Source organism: Rana temporaria (genome assembly GCF_905171775.1).
Source record: "Rana temporaria chromosome 2 unlocalized genomic scaffold, aRanTem1.1 chr2h, whole genome shotgun sequence".
Lineage (NCBI taxonomy): Eukaryota > Metazoa > Chordata > Amphibia > Anura > Ranidae > Rana > Rana temporaria.
In genome coordinates, this window is record NW_024404413.1 from 540,001 (window position 1) to 566,373 (window position 26,373).

The 26,373-nt window shown below is 51.9% G+C and overlaps 1 protein-coding gene across 2 annotated transcripts in view; it reads right to left on the reverse strand.

Moving 5' to 3' along the window:
• Positions 1-26,373, reverse strand: part of LOC120921598 (zinc finger protein 420-like) — a 52,258-nt gene that overhangs the window by 20,508 nt on the left and 5,377 nt on the right. For both annotated transcript variants that reach the window (XM_040334105.1, XM_040334104.1), the window contains exons 2-6: positions 15,184-15,799; positions 7,555-7,681; positions 5,714-6,291; positions 3,475-3,547; positions 1-58 (exon numbers count right to left, since the gene is read on the reverse strand). The exon at positions 1-58 is cut by the window's left edge and continues 361 nt beyond it. In XM_040334105.1, coding sequence (XP_040190039.1) covers positions 1-58; positions 3,475-3,547; positions 5,714-6,291; positions 7,555-7,681; positions 15,184-15,783 — 1,436 coding nt within the window. In that variant the 5' untranslated portion in view covers positions 15,784-15,799. The remainder of the gene's footprint in view (positions 59-3,474; positions 3,548-5,713; positions 6,292-7,554; positions 7,682-15,183; positions 15,800-26,373) is intronic.

Consider the following 26,373-nt stretch of genomic DNA (forward strand, 5'->3'; position numbering starts at 1 on the left):
CGCTTCTTGGTTAAACATCTCTTGGGTTGAGGCGTCTTGGAGTGATGGCCGGAGTCTCCTGCGTGTCAGAGACAGAATTGCGAGGAAAATAAAATTCAGACATTTTATTACAGTGGTACCTTAATAATCTGTTCCAGGAGAATGCTCGTAATCCAAAGCACTTGTATATCAAAGCGAGTTTCCCCAGAGGAAATAATGGAAACTCAGATAATTTATTCCAGTGTCGCTGCTAGTGTATGCAGTACCGCATGTAGCCAGAGGTGGGGGGGGGGGGGGCGCCAGAGACACTCGGAAACACTCAGACACGGAGTTGTTTCCCAGTGTCTCCGAACGGCACCAAGCATCACCCGGGCCCCCACACCTCTGGTGAGCTGCTGAGAGGCTGACCCGAGCCACTCCCGCCCCCCTCCACAGCCCGCCGCCCAGCGCTCCAGGAGGGGGGCAGAGCAGAGAGCCGGTGACTGACAGTCAGCAGCTCTCAGCTTGGGGAGCCCTGAGAACCCGAGTGGTCGGCGGTGTTTGATCGCTCAACTCTCAGTCTTAGAGGCACAGAGGGACAAATGGGCAATCTGGCTGATGTATCCAACCAAGTAAGGCCCCTTTCACATTGGGACGTTTTTCATGCGGTACAGCGCTAAAAATAGCGCTGCTATACCGCATGAAAAATCATGCCCTGTACTCTTCAATGTGAAAGCCCGAAGGCTTTCACATTGAAGCGATGCGCTAGCAGGAGCGCACCAAAAGTCCTGCTAGCCGCATCTTTACCGCGGTATAGGAGCGGTGTGTTCACCGCTCCTATACCGCGCCTTCCCATTGAAATCAATGGGAAAGCGCGGTAATACCGCCGCAACGCGGGCGGTATTAACCCTTTTTCGGCCGCTAGCGGGGGTTAAAACCTCACCGCTAGCGCCCGAATATCGCGGTAAACACGATGGTATAGCCGCGCTACAAATAGCGCGGCTATACCGTCACCGCGGCTGACGCTTCAGTGTGAAGCCAGCTTAAGTGTATTTTTTTGTGGGGGAAAAAAATACGCCAATTTTGTTTGGGAGCAAAAATAAATTCCCTTACCTCTCCTACATAAAAAAAATAGAAGAAAAAAGTGCTAGCAAAAAAACATGTTAGACTTTAAAGCGGGAGTTCACCCATTTATAAAAAAAATTAATTTCTCCCCTTAGATTCCTGCTCGTTCGGTCTAGGGGAATCGGCTATTTGTATTAAAATATGATCCGTACTTACCCGTTTTCGAGATGCATCTTCTTCCGTCGCTTCCGGGTATGGACTGCGGGAATGGGCGTTCCTTCTTGATTGACAGTCTTCCGAGAGGCTTCTGACGGTCGCATCCATCGCGTCACTCGTAGCCGAAAGAAGCCGAACGTCGGTGCGGCTCTATACTGCGCCTGCGCACCGACGTTCGGCTTCTTTCGGAAAATCGTGACGCGAAAGGATGCGACCGTCGGAAGCCTCTCGGAAGACTGTCAATCAAGAAGGAACGCCCAGTCCCGCAGCCCATACCCGGAAGCGACGGAAGAAGATGCATCTCGTAAACGGGTAAGTAATGCTCATATTTTAAAACAAATAGCCGATTCCCCTAGTAAAAACGAGCAGGAATCTAAGAGGAAAAAGTGCCCTCTAAGGGTGAACCCCCGCTTTAAAGCAGAGCTGAAAAAAAGCAGTCCATCCTCCCTGGACACTAGTGAAAAAATGAGGCATGCTGGTAGGAGGAGTAGCTATGCTGTGCCCACAGTTTGTTTGCCAGTGTCCAATCCTCCTGCAGGCGACAGTATAACCCGAATGTTAAAGCCGTAGTACACTAGATTTATTTTATTTTTTTAACCACTTAAGACCCGGACCTTTAGGCAGGTCAAGGACCCAGGCCAGTTTTTGCGATTCGGCACTGCGTCGCTTTAACTGACAATTGCGCGGTCGCGCGACGTGGCTCCCAAACAAAATTGGCGTCCTTTTTTCCCCCCACAAATAGAGCTTTCTTTTGGTGGTATTTGATCACCTCTGCGGATTTTATTTTTTGCGCTATAAACAAAAATAGTATGTATATGGGTGGTGTCTCATTGAGAATTATTTGTTTACTATTGTTGTTATTATCGATTTCATTTTTTTAATTGAATTAACTTTCAAATTATGTTATTTAATGCCCAATTTATATATGCTGGTATTATGATGTAATATCCAATGCATTTGTATGTATTTAACGATCTGATCCGATCGAGTTATACCTGTGTAGAATTACAGGCTCGGATTCAGAAAGCAGTTACGACGGCGTATCTCCGGATACGCCGTCGTATCTCTGAGTGCGGGCCGTCGTATCTATGCGCCTGATTCATAGAGTCCGTTACGCATAGATTTCCCTAAGATCCGACCGCCGTAAGTGTTTTACGCCGTCGTATCTTAGGCTGCATATTTACGCTGGCCGCTAGGTGGCGCTTCCATATATTTCCGCAAGGAATATGCAAATTAGAAAGATACGCCGATTCAGAAACGTACGTCCGCCCGGCGCATTTTTTTACGTTGTTTACGTTAGGCTTTTTTCCGGCGTAAAGTTACCCCTGCTATATGAGGGGTATCCTATGTTAAGTATGGACGTCGTTCCCGTGTCAAATTTTTAAAATGTTACGTTGTTTGCGCAAGTCGTTCGTGAATAGGGCTGTAAGTAAGTTAAGTTCATGACTGCGACATTATCTCGGACACTTCGGACAGTTTTGACACATATTTGGGACCATTGTCATTTTCACAGCGAAAAGTGCTATAAAAATGCACCGATTACGGTGAAAATGCTGCGTGAATGACTAAGCGTCGGGAGCGAGCGCGTCTACAGCTGTTCGAGCTCACAGTTTTCCGTCGGCTCGGATGGCGCCTGCGCAGTCAAGGGGGGAACCATATCGATAGAACACCGGCTATAAAAGACGATATCTGAATGATGCCTGCAGCTACGCCCACCATTCAGAGATCCTCGCTCAATGAGCCGTTGTATGGTGTCCCTGGGCTGGAAGGGGTTAAAGACGTCCCGTGTCCCTCAACCGACGAGAAAGAAAAGGGTTTTGGATTTTCACAAACTTCAACTGCAGCAGAGAAAAACAATCAGCTCTCCCCCGTGCCCGTCAGTGCAGCCCATAAGAGCAGCCCCATCAGCGAAGGAGAAGAAATACTTCTTTGCTACATTTTATAACAGAAACTAAGAAACAAAATATGATTTTCTAAATGATTAAACTTTTTTTTTGTTTAGCAAAGAAATATAAAAACCCCAGCAGTGGTTAAATGCCACCAAAAGAAAGCATTGCGCAACTGTCATTCAAAGTGTGAGAGCGCTGAAAGCGAATAATTGGCCTGGGCAAGAAGGGGGTAAAAGTGTCCGGAACTGAGGTGGTTAATTAAACAGTAAAAATACGGCACTCTTTATATACACCCTCTCATGTAGGATAGAGTATGCAGCGCCCCCTGGTGGTGATTGTAGTGTACCTGTGTTCGATTCTTCAGCCTTCACACAGCAATTCGAATCTCCCGGTTCTTCCTTCACCAAAGCTTCCGAGACCTGAAAACAACAACAACACATACCGACCAATGAGAAAAACGCACATAACAACCAATGAGAAAACAGGCAGATAAAGCCCAACTGAAATATTAGTTCTGGATGGCATGGAGAAGGGTTAGAACCTCTGTTGAGGTTTCATTACCGTATTCTGCTGGGAAGATTTGGGGGGGGGATTTTGGATCCCTGATTGTGCTGGTCTCGTGCTGCTGACTCCCTCCCCCGTCCAACGGAGCTGGGAGCGCCTAGAGGCCAACAGAGAGCCAGCGGCTGGGAGCGCCTAGCGGACAATGCTTTTCCTGCACTGAGAACTTTCATGGGAGCGTCTAGCAGCCAACAGAGAGCCGGCGGCCGGGAGCGCCTAGCGGCCAACGGGAAGCCAGGGGTTTGGAGTGCCTAGTGGCCAACGGAGAGCCAGCGGCTGGGAGCGCCTAGCGGCCAACGGAGAGCCAGCGGCTGCTTTTCCTACACTGAGAACTTTCATGGGAGCGCCTAGCGGCCAACGGAGAGCCAGCGGCCAACGGAGAGCCAGCGGCTGGGAGCGCCTAGCGGCCAACTGAGAGCCAGCGGCTGGGAGCGCCTAGCGGCCAACGGAGAGCGAGCGGCTGCTTTTCCTACACTTTCATGGAAGCGCCTAGCGGCCAACTGAGAGCCAGCGGCTGGGAGCGCCTAGCGGCCAACTGAGAGCCAGCGGCTGGGAGCGCCTAGCGGCCAACTGAGAGCCAGCGGCTAGGGGGGGGCCTAGCGACCAACTGAGAGCCAGCGGCTGGGAACGCCTAGCAACCAACGGAGAGCGAGCGGCTGCTTTTCCTACACTTTCATGGAAGCGTCTAGCGGCCAACTGAGAGCCAGCGGCTGGGAGCGCCTAGCGGCCAACGGAGAGCGAGCGGCTGCTTTTCCTACACTTTCATGGAAGCGCCTAGCGGCCAACTGAGAGCCAGCGGCTGGGAGCGCCTAGCGGCCAACTGAGAGCCAGCGGCTGGGAGCGCCTAGCGGCCAACTGAGAGCCAGCGGCTAGGGGGGGGCCTAGCGACCAACTGAGAGCCAGCGGCTGGGAACGCCTAGCAACCAACGGAGAGCGAGCAGCTGCTTTTCCTACACTTTCATGGAAGCGCCTAGCGGCCAACTGAGAGCCAGCGGCTGGGAGCGCCTAGCGGCCAACTGAGAGCCAGCGGCTGGGAGCGCCTAGCGGCCAACTGAGAGCCAGCGGCTAGGGGGGGGCCTAGCGACCAACTGAGAGCCAGCGGCTGGGAACGCCTAGCAACCAATGGAGAGCGAGCGGCTGCTTTTCCTACACTTTCATGGAAGCGCCTAGCGGCCAACTGAGAGCCAGCGGCTGGGAGCGCCTAGCGGCCAACTGAGAGCCAGCGGCTGGGAGCGCCTAGCGGCCAACTGAGAGCCAGCGGCTGGGAGCGCCTAGCGGCCAACTGAGAGCCAGCGGCTAGGGGGGGACTAGCGACCAACTGAGAGCCAGCGGCTGGGAACGCCTAGCAACCAACGGAGAGCGAGCGGCTGCTTTTCCTACACTTTCATGGAAGCGCCTATCGGCCAACTGAGAGCCAGCGGCTGGGAGCGCCTAGCGGCCAACTGAGAGCCAGCGGCTGGGAGCGCCTAGCGGCCAACTGAGAGCCAGCGGCTGGGAGCGCCTAGCGGCCAACTGAGAGCCAGCGGCTGGGAGCGCCTAGCGGTCAACTGAGAGCCAGCGGCTGGGAGCGCCTAGCAACCAACGGAGAGCCAGCGGCTGGGAGCGCCTAGCAACCAACGGAGAGCCAGCGGCTGGGAGCGCCTAGCAACCAACGGAGAGCCAGCGGCTGGGAGCGCCTAGCAACCAATGGAGAGCCAGCGGCTGGGAGCGCCTAGCAACCAACGGAGAGCCAGCAGCTGGGAGCGCCTATCGGCCAACGGAGAGGACGAGGAGGACAAGGACGACGATGGGGAGGACAAGGACGAGGACAAGGAGGAGGAGGAGGACGAGAACAAGGAGGAGGAGGAGGAGGAGGAGGAGGACGAGGACAAGGAGGGCTACCCCCCACAACCTTTACCTGGCCTCTTCCTGGTGGACCTGTCATAGAACACTCCTCTATACAACCTGCTGACACAGAGCATGCTTCTAATTCCCAGCACCCAGTGTCCTTTCAATGTCCCCTGCCCTCCCCTCCCCCGACCCACCTCTTCCTGGTGAACCTTCTGGTGTTTCAGCAGCTCGGAGCGCCATCGGAAGCCTTTCTTGCAGTCAGTGCACTGGAAAGGCTTCTCTCCTGTGTGGGTCTTCTGGTGGGTGCTCAGGTGCTGCCTCTGTATGAAGCTCTTGCCGCACTGCGCGCAGTGATAGGGCCTCTCCCCGGTGTGAATGCGTTCGTGAATAAGCAGCGAGGTGTGCCGCCGGAAACACTTCCCGCACACGTTACAAATGTACGATCGCTCTCCGAGGTGGGCCTGCAGGTGGGCCTTCAACGTTCGCTTGCTGTAAAAGACCTTGCTGCATTCCGCGCAGGCGTGCGGCCGCTGGGCGTTACCGGCTTCCGAGCCGCCCAGGAACTTCATCCGGATCTTATCCGCTCCCTCCGGAAAAGATGGCGGCTTCCCCTCAGCCACGTCCAGCGACTGAGCCGGCGGCACTTCCCCTCCACCCGCCGCTTCCTCGGCGCAGAGCGGGAGGTTATCCGTACAATCGGCACCCAGGACGGGAGCGCCGGCCGCCTCTGCCGAGGTCTTCTCACCGATGGCTTTCTCTACCAGTCCCTCACCTGGATAGGAGACAAGAGAGCGCAGGTTAGGGGTGCAGAATACATCACACCGATATAATCATAAGTAGGGTTACGCCCAGAATCTGGGCGCCCGTTCGCAATTGCGACAAGAAATTGTGACCTGGCGCCCCGGGGAAGCTTAGGCCTGCAGAAGGCCGCGGCCTCAATTACCGGCCGGCGGGGGAGGTGGGGGGCGCACGGAGACACGGGATATCCGTGCGCCCCCACCTTTCCCTGCGCGCGATTGCGGCGAGCCCGCGCCTGCCGGTAATTGAGGCCGCGGCTTTGCGGCCTTCTGCAGGCCTATGCTTCTTTCTGTGATCTGGCGCCATCTTGTGGTGGCTGTTGGCAATGACAAGACGAATGGAGCTTCCCCTGTGTTTTTACTGCCATCTGCTTCCCCCAAACATTATATATAGTTTTGTTTTTCTAACACCCTAGAGAATAAAATGGCGGTCGCTGCAATACTTTTTGTCACACCGTATTTGCGAGGCGGTCTTACAAGCGCACGTTTTTTTGGGGGGAAAAAACATTTTTTTAATAAAAAATAAATACAACAGTAAAGTTAGCCCATTTTTTTTTATATATTGTGAAAGATAATGTTACGCCAAGTAAAATGATACCCAACATGTCACGCTTCAAAATTGCACCCGCTCGTGGAATGGCGACAAACTTTGACCCTTAAGCCGACGTTTAAGAATTTCTACAGGTCACCAGTTTTGAGTTACAGAGGAGGTCTAGGACTATGTTCGCCCGGGACTATAGATGACCTTGTCCCAGCACTGGCGATGAGCCAGGAGAACAGAAGAGGGACCGCTACTCGCTGCTGGGGGCACTCAGCAGGGGGAGGAGCCAGGAGCACCGAAGAGGGACCGCTACTTGCCGCTGGGGGCACTCAGCGGGGGGGGGGGGGGCTAGCCAGGAGCACCGAAGAGGGACCGCTACTCGCTGCTGGGGGCACTCAGCAGGGGGAGGAGCACCGAAGAGGGACCGCTACTTGTCGCTGGGGGCACTCAGCAGGGGGAGGAGCACCGAAGGACCGCTACTTGCTGCTGGGGGCACTCGGCAGGGGGGAGGAGCACTAAAGGGGGACCCGAGGAGGAGGGAATCCGGGCTGCAACAGAGAACATAAGTATATTTGTTATTTTTAACAAAAAAATTAAAACAGAGACTTTACAATCACTTTGATTGGATCTTTCATGCTGTGCTTGTGAGTCAGAGAAGCCTTCCCAGACACACAGACACCGGGGGAGGGGGTCTTACCGAGCGAGATGAGCGTCTCCGAGGTCTCCTTCATCACATTCCTGTACAGCTCCTTCTGCCATTCCTCCAGCTCCATCCATTCCTCCTTAGAGAACGAGGCCGCCAGGTCATCGAAGCCCACCGAGGACTGCAACACAAAACACATCCCATCATCCAGGGAAGAGCGCCCAAATGACCCTGCGGCCCGGGCTCCGCACATTCATATACTTGCCCACAGCTCCTGGACGTGTGACGTCACTGATCGTCTTTCCCTATATCAGTGTCACTGCCGCAGAGAAGAACGGGGAAGCTGTGTTTACACTCACCTCTCCCCGTTCTTCAGCTCCGGGGACCGATCGCGGGACTCCAGCGGCGATCGTATATGTGCAGGAGGCGGTCCTTAAGTGGTTAACCACTTCCATACCAGGAACTTACGCAGCTTCCCGCCCAAGCCAATTTTCAGCTTTCAGCGCTGTTGCACTTTGAATGGCAATTGCGCGGTCATGCTACACTGTACCCAAACAAAATTGGCGTCCTTTTTTCCCCACAAATAGAGCTTTCTTTTGGTGGTATTCGATCACCTCTGCGTTTTTTTTTTTTGCGCAACAACTAAAAAAAGGCTGAAAATTTGGAAAAAAAATTACGTTTTTATTTTTTTCTGTTAATTTTTTTGTAAATAAGTTTTCTCTTTCAATTACGGGCACTGATATGGCGGCACTAATGGGCACCGATGAGATGGCACTGATGGACATCGATGAGGTAGTACTGACGGGCACAGATGAGGTGGCACTGATTGGCGGCGCTGGTATGCGACACTGATGGGCACTCATAGGCGGCACTGATGGGCACACATAGGCGGCACTGATGGGCACACATAGGCGGCACTGATGGGCACACATAGGCGGCACTGATGGATACTTATGGGTGGCACAGATGGGCACTGATTGGTGGGCACTGGGCATGGATGGGCACTGTGGGGTGGCACTGATGGACACTGGGGTGGCGCTGATGGACACTGGGGTGGTGCTGATGGACACTGGGGTTGCAGCACTGATTTTTGCCAGGTTGCCAGTCAGTGCCCATTTGTGGGCACTGACTGGCATCATGTTTCTTTTTTTTAATGCTTTTTTTTTTTAGATTTTTTTTTTTTTTTTTTGGGGGCTTTTTTTTTTTTTTTGCCCACCCTGGTGCTCCAGGGTGGGCATCCCTGGTGGTCCAGGGTGGGCATCCCTGGTGGTCCAGTGTGGTGATCCGAGGGGGGGGGCTGCGCTGATAAACAATCAGCGCGAACCCCCCCTGTCAGGAGAGCCGCCGATCGGCTCTCCTCTACTCGCGTCTGTCAGACCCGAGTGAGGAAGAGCCATCGGCGGCTCTTCCTGTTTACATCGTGATCAGCCGTGATTGGACACGGCTGATCACGTGGTAAAGAGCCTCCGCCGGAGGCTCTTTACCGAGATCGGAGATGCTGGTTGTCAGACTGACACCCCGCATCACCGATCGCCGCGATGCGCGCCCCCACGGGCGCGCGCGGCATGAAATCCTGCAGGACGTTCTAGAACGTCCTGTCAGGATTTCATAACCACTTCCCGGACGTAAATCGGCCATAGGCCGGGCGGGCAGTGGTTAAGGACCGAGCCCTCTTTTTCGGACTCTGTGTTTACAAGTTAAAAATAGAATTTTTATTTTTTTTGCTAGAAAAATTACTTAGAACCCCCAAACATAAAAAAAAAATTCTAACACCCTAGAGAATAAAATGGTGGTCGTTGCAATACTTTCTGTCACACCGTATTTGCGCAGCGGTCTTACAAGCGCACTTTTTTTGGAAAAAATACACTTTTTATAATAAAAAAAAGACAACAGTAAAGTCAACCCAATTTTTTTTTTATTATGTGAAAGATGATGTTACGCCGAGAAAATTGATACCCAACATGTCACGCTTCAAAACTGCGCCCGCATGTGGGATTGCGACAAACTTTTACCCTTAAAAATCTCCATAGGCGACGTTTAAAAAAATTCTACAGGTTGCATGTTTCGAGTTACAGAGGAGGTCTAGGGCTAGAATTATTGCTCTCGCTCCAACGATCGCAGCGATACCTCACATGTGTGGTTTGAACACCGTTTACATATGCGGGTGCTGCTCACGTATGCGTTCGCTTCTGCGCGCAAGCTCGTCGGGACTGGGGTGCGTTTTCTGGCTGCTAACTTTTTTAGCTGGCTCCTAGATTCCAAGCAAATTTGTCAAACCCCTGCTTTATGGGGAGATCCGGGACCTACGAGACCCCACATCTCTCCTCTAGGCTGGAAAGCCGGAGATCAAACATAAATAATAGAAAAAAAAACGATCTCCGCCTTTCCAGGTCGATAAAAAAACAGCATTGTTCACGTCTGCCCAGGTCAGCTGTATGGTAATCGGGCCGCCGCTGGCCGATCCATTCTCCAGCTCGCCGATCGCACGTGGGAGCCGGTAGGAACACCAGAGGGCAGCGGGGGGGGGGGGGGGGGGGGGGGATTTGTCCCCTGTAAAAACAAACATCCAAGGATCGCTTTTACATTGCGGGGAATCGTCTGATAACTGAATGACGCCGTCATCTCGATTTCTCCACTCGAAATCCGGGACGTCATAGGGGTTAAAATAATTGTAACGTCGTCATCCACATACAGGATTAGAGGGAAAAAAAAAACAAAGAAAAAAAAAAAAAAAATCGGGAATGAGTGCATTCAGTATGACTTTAAAGTGATTGTAAAGCCCCAATCCTCCTCTTCTGGCGTCCCCTCCGCGGCTCTCGTGGCCCCTCCCACCATCAGATAACCCCCCTAGGAGAGAAGTGTTCTCCCGGGGGGTTACCTTGCGGGCACGCTCCCGAGTTATTCATTCCGCGTCCATAGACGCCGAGTGTATGACTAAGCCCCGTTTCCCCCCAGCCAGGGTTTGACAAATTTTGCTTGGAATCTAGGAGCCAGCTAAAAAAGTTAGGAGCCAGAAAACGCGTCCCAAGTCCCGACGAGCTTGCGCGCAGAAGCGAACACATACGTGAGCAGCGCCCGCATATGTAAACGGTGTTCAAACGCAATTTTGAAGCGTGACATGTTGGGTATGAATTTACTCGGCGTAACATTATCTTTCATAATATTAAAAAAAAAAATGGGGATAACTTTACTGTTGTCTTATTTTTTAATAAAAAAAAAGTGTAATTTTTTCCCAAAAAAGTGCGCTTGTAAGACCGCTGCGCAAATACGCCGTGACAGAAAGTATTGCAACGATCGCCATTTTATTCTCTAGGGTGTTAGGATAAAAAATATATATAATGTTTGAGGGTTCTAATTAGAGGGAAGAAGATGGCAGTGAAAATAGTGAAAAATGACTTTAGAATTGCTGTTTAACTTGTAATGCTTAACTTGTAATACCACCGGCCACCACCAGATGGCACCAGCTCACACATCTGGTGGTAATAACTTGTAATTACAACGGCTCACCACCAGATGGCACCATCTCACAAAAAAAAACATTTTTTTTTTTTTTGCCCACCTTCCAAGCCAAGTCGCCAGGACACTATTTCTAGTCGCCATGGCGACCTGGCGCCCGGGATTTGTCGATCCCTGCCCACAGCGCCCATGTCATTGGATTTGATTGACAGCAGCGGGAGCCAACGGCTGCGCCATCATTCTATCCAATCCAGGGTTAGGGTTTTTCCCATCATTGAAGAATATGGCTAGGACTCAGGAATTGGAACAGGGACCTCCCCAGAGGTCAAAAGGCGTGTTCTCAGATGTCAAAGAAAGTAAGCCACACCCCCACACAGTAAGAATCACTCCCTAGGACACACTTAACCCCTTCAGCGCCCCCTAGTGGTTAACCCCAGTCACATTTACACAGTTATCAGTGCAGTTTTCTAGCACTGCTCGCCGTATAAAATGACAATGGTCCCAAAATTATGTCAAAAGTGTCCGATGTGTTCGCCATAATGTCACAGTCACGAAAAAAAAAAAAAAAAAAAAAAAAAACGCAGATCGCCGCCATTACTAGCAAAAAAAAAAAAATTATCAATAAAAATGCCATAAAACCATCCCATATTTTGTAGACGCTATGGGGTAGATTCAGGTAGGGACCGCGTATTTTTGTGCGGGTGTAATGTATCCTATTTACGTTACGCCTCCGCAACTTTGACAGGCAAGTGCAGTATTCACAAAGCAAAGTTGCGGCAGCGTAGCGTAAATAGGCCGGCGTAAGCCCGCCTAATTCAAATCTGTAAGATGTGGGCGTGTTTTATGTGAATGTATTGTGACCCCACGTAAATGACGCTTTTCTCCGAACGGCGCATGCGCCGTCCGTGAAGGTATCCCAGTGCGCATGCTCCAAATTAACCCGCAAAAAGCCAATGCTTTCGACGTGAACGTAAATTACGCCCAGCCCTATTCGCGAACGACTTACGCAAACGACGTAATCGACTGAAAATTTGACGCGGGCCCGACGTTCATACTTAACATTGGCTGCGCCTCATATAGCAGGGGTAACTTTACGCCGGAAAAAGCCTTATGTAAACGGCGTATCTGTACTGCGACAGCCTGGCGTACGTTCGTGAATTGGCGTATCTAGCTGATTTACATATTTCTAGGCGTAAATCAGCGTACACGCCCCTAACGGCCAGCGTAAATATGCAGTTAAGATCCGACGGCGTAGGAGACTCACGCCGGTCGTATCTTAGAGAAATTCTGGCGTATCTCATTCTAAGAATCAGGCGCATAGATACGACGCCTCACACTCGGAGATACGCCGCCGTATCTCCTACGTGAATCCGGGCCTATAACTTTTGTGCAAACCAATCAATAAACGCTTATTGCGATTTTTTTTTTACCAAAAATATGTAGAAGAATACGTATCGGACTAAATTGAGGAACATTTTTTTTTTTATATATATATATATATATATATATATATATATATATATATATTTTGTGGATATTTATTATAGCAAAAAGTTAAAAATATTGTTTTTTTTTTCAAAATGGTTGCTCTATTTTTGTTTATAGCGCAAAAAAAAATTTTGTTTGGGAGCCGCGTCCCGCGACGCAGTGCAGAATAGCAAAAAGTGGCCCAGTCTTTGACCTGCAAAATGGTCCGGGGCTGAAGTGGTTAAGCTCTCCCAAACCATGAAGAGCTCTGATTTGCTCCCTTTTTTTGGTTGGTTAACCACTTCAATACCCAGCCATAGTCATGTGACGTCCACAGAGGGGATCTCCCATCCTGGGTGGAGGTCATATGACGTCCTGGGCTTTGTGCGGTGTTATCTGAATGATGGGTGCAGCTACTCAGATATCCTTCTCTTCTGCCGGCGATTATGTGCACGTTAAGGACGATCATAGCGGCACCTCCCCCGCTTGATCGTTCTTATAGGCGATGTGCCCCCCCCTCTCGCCGCCATCCGGTGCTCCTCCGGGCTCTCCCGTGCCATCGGGGGGCCCGGAGAAACTATCCGCCGCCGGATGACGAGCATAGAGATGACTGGTGAACAGATGGTCACCAGTCATCTCTACGACCGTCGGAGGCCCTGGCGCGATGTGATGACGTCACACCCGGGTTCCCAGAAGTAAACAAAGCGACGATCACGGCTAGTAAGCATGAGAATCAATAATTTATTTTTCACGATCTCATGCTTTCCAGCCTGGAGGAGAGATGTCCCCTGATGTTCTTATTGTCCCCCCGCATCTCCACATAAAGAGGACCTGTCACACACCATTCCTATTACAAGGGATGTTTACATTCCTTGTAATAGGAATAAAAGTGATAAAAAAAATATATAAAAAAAAAAAAAAATGTAAAAAGTAAAATAAGTAAAAAAAAAAAAAAAAAAAAAAAAAGGAAAAAGTAAAATAAATAAAAAAGTAAAAAAAAAAAAAGAAGTACAATTAAAAAAAGTAAAATTAAAAAAAAGGAAAATTGAAAAAATAGTAAAATAAAAAAAAAAGTAAAATTAAAAAAATAGTAAAATTAAAAAAAAAGTAAAATTAAAAAAAAAGTAAAATTAAAAAAATAGTAAAATTAAAAAAAAAGTAAAATTAAAAAAAAAGTAAAATTAAAAAAAAAAAAAAGTAAAAACACCCCTGGTAGCTCGCGCGCAAGTGTGTAATATGTAAACGCCAGTCAAACCACACATGAGGTATCGCCGCGTACGTTAGAGCGAGAGCAATAATTCTAGCCCCAGACCTCCTCTGTAACTCTAAACTAGTAAACTGCAAAACAAAAACAAAAAAAAAAAAAAAACACCCGTTGATCCTGCCAGAACTCAGATAACAACCCCCCCTCCCCACCTCTTGATCTTTGTTGCACTCTTACCAGGTTGTTCTCAGTTCTACATAGTAGAGGTAGACCGATATGGTTTTTCTCTGGCCGATGCCGATATTTAGAAATCAGGGCAGCCGATGGCCGATATACGATGCCGATTTATGCGGCCGATATTTTAGGCCGATTTTATTTTTTTTGGTGGCACTGGCTCGTGGCACTGGAAGATGGCACCAGCAGAAGGCACTGATTGGCAGGTGGCACTTATTGGCACTGGCAGGTTGCACTGGATGGCACTGAAAGATGGTACTAGCAGATGGCACTGATTGGCAGGTGGCACTAATTGACACTGGCAGGTGGCACTGGCAGATGGCACTGACACTAACAGGTGACACTGGCAAGTGGCACCGACTGGCAGGTGGCACTAATTGGCACTGGATGGCAATAGTTAGCAATAGTTAGCACTGGCAGATGGCACTGGTTGGCATTGGCAGGTGGCACTGGCAGGAAGGTGGCACTGGTATTGGCACTGGATAGAAGGTGGCACTGGATAGGAGGTGGCACTAATTGGCACTGGATGGTGGCACTGGATAGAAGGTGGTACTGGCACTGGATGGTGGCACTGGATAGAAGGTGGCACTGGTATTGGCACTGGATGGTGGCACTGGATAGAAGGTGGTACTGGCACTGGATGGTGGCACTGGATAGAAGGTGGCACTGGTTTTGGCACTGGATAGAAGGTGGCACTGGTATTGGCAGATGGTACCGGACGGCAAGTGGCACTTATTGGCACTGTCAGGGGGCACTGGTGCAAAAAAAATATAGTGTCACCACCCTCAGTACAACAGACCCCCTCACTTCAGAATAGACACCCACCACCCCTCCTCAATACAGACCCCCCCCACCGTAGTACAGACACCAGAGAGCGGTGTGTTTCCCTCGAGCGCGGGCCCCTCCTCCTCTGTGGGTGTAAAACAGAGAGGAGGGTCACCGCGCTGGGTGTACCAAGATGGCCGCGGCTCCGGAGCTAGGCCAAAGCCGCGGCCTTTCCTGATGCTGTGACCGCGGATTGCCGCCGCGATCACAGCATCAGGAAAGGCCGCGGCTTCGGCCTAGTTCCGGAGCCGCTGCCACCGCTAGTGGCCATGTTAAATATCGGCCAAATTTGGAGAAAAATCGGCCGATGCCGATTTCTCCAAAACGGCCAAATATCGGCCGATATATCGGTCGACCTCTACTACATAGCACCTAACCCAGAGAAAAAGAGGGTTAGGTGAGGTGTTCTGTAGTCCTATTGTAGGGTGACGACGCGTTTCGCCTCCATACACAAGCCCCGCCCCCCGGGGGACACACTAGCAGTTTTGGTCTCTCACCTTGTCAGCGTGGTTCTTCTGATGTTTGAGGAGCTCAGACCTCCAGCGGAATCCCTTGCCGCACTCTATACACTGGAAAGGCTTCTCTCCGGTGTGCGTGCGTTGGTGGGTGGTGAGGTGCTGCCGCTGTACGAAGCTTTTCCCGCACTGCGTGCACTGATACGGGCGCTCCCCGGTGTGAATCCGGGCGTGGATCAGGAGAGAGGTGTGCCTGCGAAAGTTCTTCCCGCAGATGCTGCAGGCGTAGCTCTTCTCCCCGGCGTGCGCCTTCTCGTGTTTGGCCAGGTCCGCGCTGCGCAGGAAGCATTTGCCGCACTGCCCGCAGGTGAAGTTCCGCTCGCCCGACGCTCTCCTCTGCCGCGGCTTGGCGTTCTTTTTAGGTGGGAAGAGCGCGTCGTAGTCCAAACGCGGCGGGGCACCGTCCCCGATCTGGATCTCCCGCTCCACCGTCAGCTGCGTTCCCAAGTGATAATCCACCAGGCAGTCCATGGGGTCCCCCATCACAACGGCCGCCGCGTCCATCTGCGGCTCGCTCTTCAGAGGCACCTCGTCCGGGGACTCCACCTTCACCGCCTCTGTGCCCACCTTCTTGTCTTCCATGGCGGCCCCTCGCCTCCTACACAGGAGAGACCACACACGTTACAGAGAGAGAGAGGAGAGAGAGACCACACACGTTACTACCAGAGAGAGAGACCACATACGTTACTACCAGAGAGAGACCACACACGTTACTACCAGAGAGAGACCACACACGTTACTACCAGAGAGAGAGACCACACACGTTACTACCAGAGAGAGAGAGACCACACACGTTACTACCAGAGAGAGAGAGAGAGACCACACACGTTACTACCAGAGAGAGAGAGAGAGAGACCACACACGTTACTACCAGAGAGAGAGAGAGAGAGACCACACACGTTACTACCAGAGAGAGAGAGAGAGACCACACACGTTACTACCAGAGAGAGACCACACACGTTACTACCAGAGAGAGACCACACACGTTACTACCAGAGAGAAAGAGAGAGACCACACACGTTACTACCGGAGAGAGAGAGAGACCACACACGTTACTACCGGAGAGAGAGAGAGACCACACACGTTACTACCAGAGAGAAAGAGAGAGACCACACACGTTACTACCGGAGAGAGAGAGAGACCACACACGTTACTACCGGAGAGAGAGACCACACACGTTACTACCGGAGAGAGAGACCACACACGTTACTACCAGAGAGACAGAGAGAGAGAGAGACCACACACGTTACTACCAGAGAGAGAGACCACACACGTTACTACCAGAGAGACAGAGAGAGAGAGACCACACACGTTACTACCAGAGACAGAGAGAGACCACACACGTTACTACCAGAGAGAGAGAGAGACCACACACGTTACTACCAGAGAGAGACCACACACGTTACTACCAGAGAGAGACCACACACGTTACTACCAGAGAGAGACCACACACACGTTACTACCAGAGAGAGAGAGAGACCACACACGTTACTACCAGAGAGAGAGAGAGACCACACACGTTACTACCAGAGAGAGAGAGAGACCACACACGTTACTACCAGAGAGAGAGAGAGACCACACACGTTACTACCAGAGAGAGAGAGACCACACACGTTACTACCAGAGAGAGAGACCACACACGTTACTACCAGAGAGAGAGAGACCACACACACTACTACCAGAGAGAGAGAGAGACCACACACACGTTACTACCAGAGAGAGAGAGACCACACACGTTACTACCAGAGAGAGAGAGACCACACACGTTACTACCAGAGAGAGAGAGACCACACACGTTACTACCAGAGAGAGAGAGACCACACACACTACTACCAGAGAGAGAGAGAGACCACACACACGTTACTACCAGAGAGAGACCACACACGTTACTACCAGAGAGAGAGAGAGAGACCACACACGTTACTACCAGAGAGAGAGAGAGAGACCACACACGTTACTACCAGAGAGAGAGACCACACACGTTACTACCAGAGAGAGAGAGAGACCACACACGTTACTACCAGAGAGAGAGACCACACACGTTACTACCGGAGAGAGAGAGACCACACACGTTACTACCAGAGAGAGAGAGACCACACACGTTACTACCGGAGAGAGAGAGACCACACACGTTACTACCAGAGAGAGAGAGACCACACACGTTACTACCAGAGAGAGAGACCACACGTTACTAGCGGAGAGAGAGAGAGACCACACACACGTTACTACCAGAGAGAGAGAGAGAGAGAGACCACACACGTTACTACCGGAGAGAGAGAGAGACCACACACACGTTACTACCAGAGAGAGAGAGAGAGACCACACACGTTACTACCAGAGAGAGAGACCACACACGTTACTACCAGAGAGAGACCACACACGTTACTACCAGAGAGAGAGAGAGACCACACACGTTACTACCAGAGAGAGAGAGAGACCACACACGTTACTACCAGAGAGAGAGAGACCACACACGTTACTACCAGAGAGAGAGAGACCACACACGTTACTACCAGAGAGAGAGACCACACACGTTACTACCAGAGAGAGAGACCACACACGTTACTACCAGAGAGAGACCACACACGTTACTACCAGAGAGAGACCACACACACGTTACTACCAGAGAGAGAGAGAGACCACACACGTTACTACCAGAGAGAGAGACCACACACGTTACTACCAGAGAGAGACCAAACACGTTACTACCAGAGAGAGACCACACACGTTACTACCAGAGAGAGACCACACACGTTACTACCAGAGAGAGACCACACACGTTACTACCAGAGAGAGAGAGACCACACACGTTACTACCAGAGAGAGAGAGACCACACACGTTACTACCAGAGAGAGAGAGACCACACACGTTACTACCAGAGAGAGACCACACACGTTACTACCAGAGAGAGAGAGAGAGAGAGACCACACACGTTACTACCAGAAAGAGAGAGACCACACACGTTACTACCAGAGAGAGAGACCACACACGTTACTACCAGAGAGAGAGACCACACACGTTACTACCAGAGAGAGAGACCACACACACGTTACTACCAGAGAGAGAGACCACACACGTTACTACCAGAGAGAGAGACCACACACGTTACTACCAGAGAGAGAGACCACACACGTTACTACCAGAGAGAGAGACCACACACGTTACTACCAGAGAGAGAGACCACACACGTTACTACCAGAGAGAGAGACCACACACGTTACTACCAGAGAGAGAGACCACACACGTTTTTACCAGAGAGAGAGACCACACACGTTACTACCAGAGAGAGAGAGAGAGACCACACACGTTACTACCAGAGAGAGAGAGAGACCACACACGTTACTACCAGAGAGAGAGACCACACACGTTACTACCAGAGAGAGAGACCACACACGTTACTACCAGAGAGAGAGACCACACACGTTACTACCAGAGAGAAAGAGACCACACACGTTTTTACCAGAGAGAGAGAGAGAGACCACACACGTTACTACCAGAGAGAGAGAGAGAGAGAGACCACACACGTTACTACCAGAGAGAGAGACCACACACGTTACTACCAGAGAGAGAGACCACACACGTTACTACCAGAGAGAGAGACCACACACGTTACTACCAGAGAGAGAGAGAGAGAGAGAGACTCGACACGTTACAGAGAGAGAGAGAGAGAGAGAGAGAGAGAGAGAGAGAGAGAAGAAGAGAGAGACTCGACACGTTACTACCAGAGAGAGAGAGAGAGAGAGAGAGAGAGAGAGAGAGACTCGACACGTTACTACCAGAGAGAGAGAGAGAGAGAGAGAGAGAGACTCGACACATTACTACGAGAGAGAGAGAGAGAGAGACTCGACACGTTACTACCAGAGAGAGAGAGAGAGAGAGAGAGAGAGAGAGAGACTCGACACATTACTACGAGAGAGAGAGAGAGAGAGACTCGACACGTTACTACCAGAGAGAGAGAGAGAGAGAGAGAGAGAGAGAGAGAGACTCGACACGTTACTACCAGAGAGAGAGAGAGAGAGAGAGAGAGAGAGAGAGAGAGAGACTCGACACATTACTACGAGAGAGAGAGAGAGAGAGACTCGACACGTTACTACCAGAGAGAGAGAGAGAGAGAGAGAGAGAGAGAGAGAGAGAGAGAGACTCGACACGTTACTACCAGAGAGAGAGAGAGAGAGAGAGAGAGAGACTCGACACATTACTACGAGAGAGAGAGAGAGAGAGACTCGACACGTTACTACCAGAGAGAGAGAGAGAGAGAGAGAGAGAGAGAGAGAGAGAGACTCGACACGTTACTACCAGAGAGAGAGAGAGAGAGAGAGAGAGAGAGAGACTCGACACATTACTACGAGAGAGAGAGAGAGAGAGACTCGACACGTTACTACCAGAGAGAGAGAGAGAGAGAGAGAGAGAGAGAGAGAGAGAGAGACTCGACACGTTACTACCAGAGAGAGAGAGAGAGAGAGAGAGAGACTCGACACATTACTACGAGAGAGAGAGAGAGAGAGACTCGACACGTTACTACCAGAGAGAGAGAGAGAGAGAGAGAGAGAGAGAGAGACTCGACACGTTACTACCAGAGAGAGAGAGAGAGAGAGAGAGAGAGAGAGAGAGAGAGAGAGAGAGAGAGAGAGAGAGAGAGAGAGACACTCGACACATTACTACGAGAGAGAGAGAGAGAGAGAGAGAGAGAGAGAGAGAGAGAGAGAGAGAGAGAGAGAGCCTCGACACGTTACTACCAGAGAGAGAGAGAGAGAGAGAGAGAGAGAGAGAGAGAGAGAGAGACTCGACACGTTACTACCAGAGAGAGAGAGAGAGAGAGAGAGAGAGAGAGAGAGAGAGAGAGAGAGAGAGAGAGAGACACTCGACACATTACTACGAGAGAGAGAGAGAGAGAGAGAGAGAGAGAGAGAGAGAGAGAGAGAGAGAGAGAGAGAGAGAGAGAGAGAGCCTCGACACATTACTACGAGAGAGAGAGAGAGAGAGAGACTCGACACGTTACTACCAGAGAGAGAGAGAGAGAGAGAGAGAGAGAGAGAGAGAGAGAGAGAGAGAGAGAGAGAGAGAGACTCGACACATTACTATGAGAGAGAGAGAGAGAGAGAGAGAGACTTGACACGTTACTACGAGAGAGAGAGAGAGAGAGAGAGAGAGACTTGACACGTAACTACGAGAGAGAGAGAGAGAGAGAGAGAGAGAGACTCGACACATTACTACCAGAGAGAGAGAGAGAGAGAGAGAGAGGTCCTCATTTAATTTCACATGATTTTAGGGTAGGGAGGCGTGTGGGGGAGGTGCGCTGCCATTTGCTACAGCACAAGCCAATGGATTCATGGCTGACACCCACCAATCCGCTGAGCCAATGACAGAAAGGAGCTCTGTGCAGGCAAACAAAAGATAAGGGGAACCGGAAAAAGAGAAGACAAAAGACGGGGAGAAGAGAAAAGGAGGACGCGGACGAAGAGAAGAGGACGACGGGGACGAAGAGAAGAAGAAGAAGAGGACGACGGGGACGAAGAGAAGAAGAAGAGGAGGACAACGGGGATGAAGAGAAGAGAAGAAGAGGACGGGGACGAAGAGAAGAGAAGAGAAGAGGAGGACGGGGACGAAGAGAAGAGAAGAGAGGACGGGGACGAAGAGAAGAGAAGAGAAGAGAAGAGGAGGACGAAGAGAAGAGGAGGACGAAGAGAAGAGAAGAGGAGGACGAAGAGAAGAGAAGAGGAGGACGAAGAGAAGAGAAGACGGGGACGAAGAGAAGAGAAGAGGAGGACGAAGAGAAGAGAAGACGGGGACGAAGAGAAGAAGAAGAGGAGGACAACGGGGATGAAGAGAAGAGAAGAAGAGGACGGGGACGAAGAGAAGAGAAGAGAAGAGGAGGACGAAGAGAAGAGGAGGACGAAGAGAAGAGGAGGACGAAGAGAAGAGGAGGACGAAGAGAAGAGGAGGACGAAGAGAAGAGGAGGACGAAGAGAAGAGGAGGACGAAGAGAAGAGAAGACGGGGACGAAGAGAAGAGAAGACGGGGACGAAGAGAAGAGAAGACGGGGACGAAGAGAAGAGAAGAGAAGAGAAGAGAAGAGGACGGGGACGAAGAGAAGAGAAGAGAAGAGAAGAGAAGAGAAGAGAAGAGAAGAGAAGAGAAGAGAAGAGAAGAGAAGAGAAGAGAAGAGAGGACGGGGACGAAGAGAAGAGAAGAGAAGAGAAGAGAAGAGAAGAGAGGACGGGGACGAAGAGAAGAGAAGAGAAGAGAAGAGAAGAGAAGAGGACGGGGACGAAGAGAAGAGAAGAGAAGACGGGGACGAAGAGAAGAGAAGAGAGGACAGGGACGAAGAGAAGAGAAGAGAGGACAGGGACGAAGAGAAGAGAAGAGAGGACAGGGACGAAGAGAAGAGAGGACAGGGACGAAGAGAAGAGGAGAGGACAGGGACGAAGAGAAGAGGAGAGGACAGGGACGAAGAGAAGAGGAGAGGACAGGGACGAAGAGAAGAAGAGGAGAGGATGGGGACGAAGAGAAGAGAAGAGAAGAAGAGGACGGGGACCAAGAGAAGAGAAGAAGAGGACGAAGAGAAGAGGGGGACGAAGAGAAGAGGGGGACGAAGAGAAGAGGGGGACGAAGAGAAGAGGGGGACGAAGAGAAGAGGGGGACGAAGAGAAGAGGGGGACGAAGAGAAGAGAAGAGGAGGACGGGGACGAAGAGAAGAGAAGAAGAGGAGAGGACGGGGACCAAGAGAAGAGGAGAGAAGAAGAGGAGGAGGAGAGGACGGGGACCAAGAGAAGAAGAGGAGAGGACGGGGACCAAGAGAAGAAGAGGAGAGGACGGGGACCAAGAGAAGAAGAGGAGAGGACGGGGACCAAGAGAAGAAGAGGAGAGGACGGGGACCAAGAGAAGAAGAGGAGAGGACGGGGACCAAGAGAAGAAGAGGAGAGGACGGGGACCAAGAGAAGAAGAGGAGAGGACGGGGACCAAGAGAAGAAGAGGAGAGGACGGGGACCAAGAGAGGAGGAGAGGACGGGGACCAAGAGAAGAGGACGGGGACCAAGAGAAGAGGAGAGGACGGGGACCAAGAGAAGAAGAGGAGAGGACGGGGACCAAGAGAAGAAGAGGAGAGGACGGGGACCAAGAGAAGAAGAGGAGAGGACGGGGACCAAGAGAAGAAGGGGAGAGGACGGGGACCAAGAGAAGAAGAGGAGAGGACTGGGACCATGAGCAGAAGAGGAGAGGACGGGGACCAAGAGAAGAAGAGGAGAGGACGGGGACCAAGAGAAGAAGAGGAGAGGACGGGGACCAAGAGAAGAAGAGGAGAGGACGGGGACCAAGAGAAGAAGAGGAGAGGACGGGGACCAAGAGAAGAAGAGGAGAGGACGGGGACCAAGAGAAGAAGAGGAGAGGACGGGGACCAAGAGAAGAAGAGGAGAGGACGGGGACCAAGAGAAGAAGAGGAGAGGACGGGGACCAAGAGAAGAAGAGGAGGACGGGGACGAAGAGAAGAAGAGGAGGACGGGGACGAAGAGAAGAGGACGGGGACCATGAGAAGAAGAGGAGAGGACGGGGACCAAGAGAAGAAGAGGAGAGGACGGGGACCAAGAGAAAAAGAGGAGAGGACGGGGACCAAGAGAAGAAGAGGAGAGGACGGGGACCAAGAGAAGAAGAGGAGAGGACGGGGACCAAGAGAAGAAGAGGAGAGGACGGGGACCAAGAGAAGAAGAGGAGAGGACGGGGACCATGAGAAGAAGAGGAGAGGACGGGGACCATGAGAAGAAGAGGAGAGGACGGGGACGAAGAGAAGAAGAGGAGGACGGGGACGAAGAGAAGGGGAGGACGGGGACCAAGAGAAGAAGAGGAGAGGACGGGGACCAAGAGAAGAAGAGGAGAGGACGGGGACCAAGAGAAGAAGAGGAGAGGACGGGGACCAAGAGAAGAAGAGGAGAGGACGGGGACCAGAGAAGAAGAGGAGAGGACGGGGACCAAGAGAAGAAGAAGAGGAGAGGAAGGGGACCAAGAGAAGAGGAGGAGAGACGGGGACCAAGAGAAGAAGAGAGAGGAACGGGGAGGAAGAGAAGAAGAGGAGAGGACGGGGACCAAGAGAAGAAGAGGAGAGGACGGGGACCAAGAGAAGAAGAAGAGGAGAGGGCGGGGACGGGGACGAAGAGGAGAGGACGGGGACCAAGAGAAGAAGAAGAGGACGGGGACCAAGAGAAGAAGAAGAAGAGGAGAGGACGGGGACCAAGAGAAGAAGAAGAGGAGAGGACGGGGACCAAGAGAAGAGGAGGAGAGGACGGGGACCGAGAGAAGAAGAGGACGGGGACCAAGAGAAGAAGAGGACGGGGACCAAGAGAAGAAGAGGAGAGGACGGGGACCAAGAGAAGAAGAGGAGAGGACGGGGACCAAGAGAAGAAGAGGAGAGGACGGGGACCATGAGAAGAAGAGGACGGGGACCAAGAGAAGAAGAAGAGGAGAGGACGAAGAGAAGAAGAGGAGAGGACGGGGACCATGAGAAGAGGAGGAGAGGACGGGGACCATGAGAAGAGGAGGAGAGGACGGGGACCAAGAGAAGAAGAGGAGAGGACGGGGACCAAGAGAAGAAGAGGAGAGGACGGGGACCAAGAGAAGAAGAGGAGAGGACGGGGACCAAGAGAAGACGGGGACGAAGAGAAGAGAAGAGAAGAGAAGAGAAGAGAAGAGAAGAGAAGAGGACGGGGACGAAGAGAAGAGAAGAGAAGAGAAGAGAAGAGAAGAGAAGAGAAGAGAAGAGAAGAGAAGAGAAGAGAGGACGGGGACGAAGAGAAGAGAAGAGAAGAGGAGAGAAGAGAAGAGAAGAGAGGACGGGGACGAAGAGAAGAGAAGAGAAGAGGACGGGGACGAAGAGAAGAGAAGAGAAGACGGGGACGAAGAGAAGAGAAGAGAAGACGGGGACGAAGAGAAGAGAAGAGAAGACGGGGACGAAGAGAAGAGAAGAGAAGACGGGGACGAAGAGAAGAGAAGAGAGGACGGGGACGAAGAGAAGAGAAGAGAAGAGAGGACGGGGACGAAGAGAAGAGAAGAGAGGACGGGGACGAAGAGAGGACAGGGACGAAGAGAAGAGAGGACGGGGACGAAGAGAAGAGGAGAGAAGAGAAGAAGAGGACGGGGACCAAGAGAAGAGAAGAAGAGGACGAAGAGAAGAGGGGGACGAAGAGAAGAGGGGGACGAAGAGAAGAGGGGGACGAAGAGAAGAGGAGGACGAAGAGAAGAGAAGAAGAGGAGAGGACGGGGACCAAGAGAAGAGGAGAGAAGAAGAGGAGAGGACGGGGACCAAGAGAAGAGGAGAGAAGAAGAAGAGGAGGAGAGGACGGGGACCAAGAGAAGAAGAGGAGAGGACGGGGACCAAGAGAAGAAGAGGAGAGGACGGGGACCAAGAGAAGAAGAGGAGAGGACGGGGACCAAGAGAAGAAGAGGAGAGGACGGGGACCAAGAGAAGAAGAGGAGAGGACGGGGACCAAGAGAAGAAGAGGAGAGGACGGGGACCAAGAGAAGAAGAGGAGAGGACGGGGACCAAGAGAAGAAGAGGAGAGGACGGGGACCAAGAGAAGAAGAGGAGAGGACGGGGACCAAGAGAGGAGGAGAGGACGGGGACCAAGAGAGGAGGAGAGGACGGGGACCAAGAGAAGAGGAGAGGACGGGGACCAAGAGAAGAAGAGGAGAGGACGGGGACCATAAGAAGAAGAGGAGAGGACGGGGACCAAGAGAAGAAGAGGAGAGGACGGGGACCAAGAGAAGAGAAGAGGACGGGGACCAAGAGAAGAAGAGGAGAGGACGGGGACCAAGAGAAGAAGAGGAGAGGACGGGGACCATAAGAAGAAGAGGAGAGGACGGGGACCAAGAGAAGAAGAGGAGAGGACGGGGACCAAGAGAAGAGAAGAGGACGGGGACCAAGAGAAGAAGAGGAGAGGACGGGGACCAAGAGAAGAAGAGGAGAGGACGGGGACCAAGAGAAGAAGAGGAGAGGACGGGGACCAAGAGAAGAAGAGGAGAGGACGGGGACCATGAGAAGAAGAGGAGAGGACTGGGACCAAGAGAAGAAGAGGAGAGGACTGGGACCAAGAGAAGAAGAGGAGAGGACGGGGACCAAGAGAAGAAGAGGAGAGGACGGGGACCAAGAGAAGAAGAGGAGAGGACGGGGACCAAGAGAAGAAGAGGAGAGGACGGGGACCAAGAGAAGAAGAGGAGAGGACGGGGACCAAGAGAAGAAGAGGAGAGGACGGGGACCAAGAGAAGAAGAGGAGAGGACGGGGACCAAGAGAAGAAGAGGAGAGGACGGGGACCAAGAGAAGAAGAGGAGAGGACGGGGACCAAGAGAAGAAGAGGAGAGGACGGGGACCAAGAGAAGAAGAGGAGAGGACGGGGACCAAGAGAAGAAGAGGAGAGGACGGGGACCAAGAGAAGAAGAGGAGAGGACGGGGACCAAGAGAAGAAGAGGAGAGGACGGGGACCAAGAGAGGAGGAGAGGACGGGGACCAAGAGAAGAGGAGAGGACGGGGACCAAGAGAAGAAGAGGAGAGGACGGGGACCAAGAGAAGAAGAGGAGAGGACGGGGACCAAGAGAAGAAGAGGAGAGGACGGGGACCAAGAGAAGAAGGGGAGAGGACGGGGACCAAGAGAAGAAGGGGAGAGGACGGGGACCAAGAGAAGAAGAGGAGAGGACTGGGACCATGAGCAGAAGAGGAGAGGACGGGGACCAAGAGAAGAAGAGGAGAGGACGGGGACCAAGAGAAGAAGAGGAGAGGACGGGGACCAAGAGAAGAAGAGGAGAGGACGGGGACCAAGAGAAGAAGAGGAGAGGACGGGGACCAAGAGAAGAAGAGGAGAGGACGGGGACCATGAGAAGAAGAGGAGAGGACGGGGACCAAGAGAAGAAGAGGAGAGGACGGGGACCAAGAGAAGAAGAGGAGAGGACGGGGACCAAGAGAAGAAGAGGAGAGGACGGGGACCATGAGAAGAAGAGGAGAGGACGGGGACCAAGAGAAGAAGAAGAGGAGAGGACGGGGACCAAGAGAAGAAGAGGAGAGGACGGGGACCAAGAGAAGAAGAGGAGAGGACGGGGACCAAGAGAAGAAGAGGAGAGGACGGGGACCATGAGAAGAAGAGGAGAGGACGGGGACCAAGAGAAGAAGAGGAGAGGACGGGGACCAAGAGAA